The 2,211-nt window shown below is 74.1% G+C and overlaps 1 protein-coding gene across 1 annotated transcript; it reads left to right on the plus strand.

Moving 5' to 3' along the window:
- The first annotated feature begins 467 nt into the window (after positions 1-467).
- On the plus strand, positions 468-2,118 carry LOC113942196 (ribosomal protein S6 kinase beta-2-like). Its single transcript, XM_027633335.1, has 5 exons — positions 468-594; positions 1,426-1,460; positions 1,547-1,667; positions 1,758-1,826; positions 1,915-2,118. Exons 1-5 carry the CDS (start codon positions 523-525, stop codon positions 2,116-2,118), a joined length of 501 nt encoding a protein of 166 aa, XP_027489136.1. The 5' UTR covers positions 468-522.
- The last annotated feature ends 93 nt before the right edge of the window (positions 2,119-2,211 follow it).

Genomic DNA, 2,211 nt, shown 5'->3' on the forward strand with positions numbered 1-2,211 from the left:
AACACCGGAGACCCTACAATAACACCCAGCCCCTGTAGTGCTTGAGGCCCTGCAATAACTCGAGAGACCCTACAATAAATAACACCCAGCCCTCACAGCCCCCACGACCCTACAACACCACCAGTGCCCCCCAGGCCCACTCGTGGGGGGGGGGGGGGGGGGTGGGCCGGGGGGGGCTCCCCCCCGTCCCTTCCTAACCCTCTCCTCTGACGTCACGGCGGCCCCGCTGACGTCACGGCTGCGCAGCGCGGGCGGGGCCGGGGCGACCCCCAGTAAAGGCTGTGAGCGGCTCTGTCCTTGTCCTTGTCCCTGCGCCACCCCCGGGGACCCCCTGCCCCCCCTTACCGGGCACACCGGGGCATGCCCCGGTGACGCGGCGGGGCGTGTCCGTGGGGGCGGGTCCGGGGGGCGGGTCCGGGGGGCGTGCCCGGGGGGGGGGGTCCGGGGGGCGGGTCCGTGGGGGTGGGTCCGTGGGGGCGTGTCCGCGGGGCGGGTCCCCGGGGGTCCCCGCGCGGCGCCGTCATGGCGGGGGTGTTCGACATCGACCTGGAGACCGAGGAGGGCAGCGACGGGGACGAGCCCGAGCTGGGCGCCGTGAGCCCACCCCGGGGCGCGGGCGGGGGGACGCGCGGGGGGGGGGGGACACACACCCCGGGATCGGGACCCCCCAGCGCCGGCAGGGGCGGGGGGCGGCTCGGCGGGGACGCGGGGCACCGGGCTGGGGACGGGGACGCGGCGGGGACAGCGGGAGCGCGGGCACCGGGACACGCGGGGCACGCTCGGAGCCCGGCGGGGCGGGCGGGGGGCTGCGGGACGGCGGCGGCGACAGGGACGGGGACGGGGGTCCCGCCGGTGGCGGGGCGGGGGCTGTCGCCGCGCTGTCCGTGCGGCACCGGGGGCAGCCGCGGGGTCCCGGCCGGGCAGCGGGCGGCTCCCGCTGGGCAGGGCCCGGCCTCGGCCCCAAAACATCCGGCAGGGCCGGCTCGGCGCTGCCTCGCCCCGCGCTGCCCGTGTCCTGCCCGTGTCCTGCCCGTGTCCTGCCCGTGTCGCGCCTGCCATGGGTCCCCTTCCTGTCCTGGGTCCTCAGCCTGACATGTGTCCCCTCCCTGCTGTCCTGGGTCCCCTCCCTGCCGTTGTGGGTCCCCTCCCTGCCGTGTGTCCCGCTCCCTGCCATGTGTCCCCTCCCTGCTGTCCTGGGTCCCCTCCCTGCCATGTGTCCCCTCCCTGCTGCCGTGGGTCCCCTGCCTGCTGTGGGTCCTTATCCTGCCTGCCATCCCGCCCTGGGTGCCCTGCCTGTCACGAGTCCCCTGCCTGCCACGGGTCTGCTGCCTCCCTGCCATCCCACCGCGTGTCCCCTCCCTGCCCCTGCCCCCCTGCCCACCGTGCCCCCCCTGCCCTCCGCTGACCGCGGGTCCCCTCCCGCAGGAGATGGAGCTGGAGCCCCGGGGGAACGGCCTGGAGTAAGTGGGGGGCAGGCAGGGGAGGGGGGGGGGGCAGGCAGGGGACAGGCAGGGGGTCTGTCCCTGCTCACCCCCTCTCCCCCCAGGCCGGTGGGACACTACGAAGAGATCGAGATCTCGGAGAGCAGCGTCAACAACGGCCCCGAGCACATCGGCCCCCACTGCTTCGAGCTGCTCCGAGTCCTGGGCAAGGGTGGCTACGGCAAGGTGGGGGCACAGCGGGCCGGGGGGGGGGTCCTGGCAGGGGCTCCAGTGCTGCTCCACAGCGTCCCCACCCTTCCCTTCCCGCCCTTCCAGGTGTTCCAGGTCCGCAAAGTCCAGGGCACCAACACGGGGAAGATCTTTGCCATGAAGGTCCTGAAGAAGGTAGTGCTACCCCTGCCCCCTCCCCCCCCCCCCCCCCCAAAAACCCCCTCTGGGGACCCCCCAAAGTCCTCACCCACCCCCTCCCCAGGCCAAGATCGCCTGCAACGCCAAGGACACGGCGCACACCCGGGCAGAGAGGAACATCCTGGAGGCCGTCAAACACCCCTTCATCGTCGACCTCATCTACGCCTTCCAGACGGGCGGCAAGCTCTACCTCATCCTGGAGTGCCTCAGCGGTGAGGGAAGGGGGGCCGGGGGCCTGGGGGGCTCGGGGAGCCTGGGGAAGGCTTAGGGGGGGTCTCAGGGATGGTTCCCGGGGTCACAGGGGTGGCTCAGGGGATCCAGGGATGGCTCTCGGCGTTCCAGGGGTGACTCAGCGGGGTCC

This window comes from Corapipo altera, unplaced genomic scaffold (assembly GCF_003945725.1).
Source record: "Corapipo altera isolate COAL_440 unplaced genomic scaffold, ASM394572v1 132826, whole genome shotgun sequence".
Taxonomy (NCBI): domain Eukaryota; kingdom Metazoa; phylum Chordata; class Aves; order Passeriformes; family Pipridae; genus Corapipo; species Corapipo altera.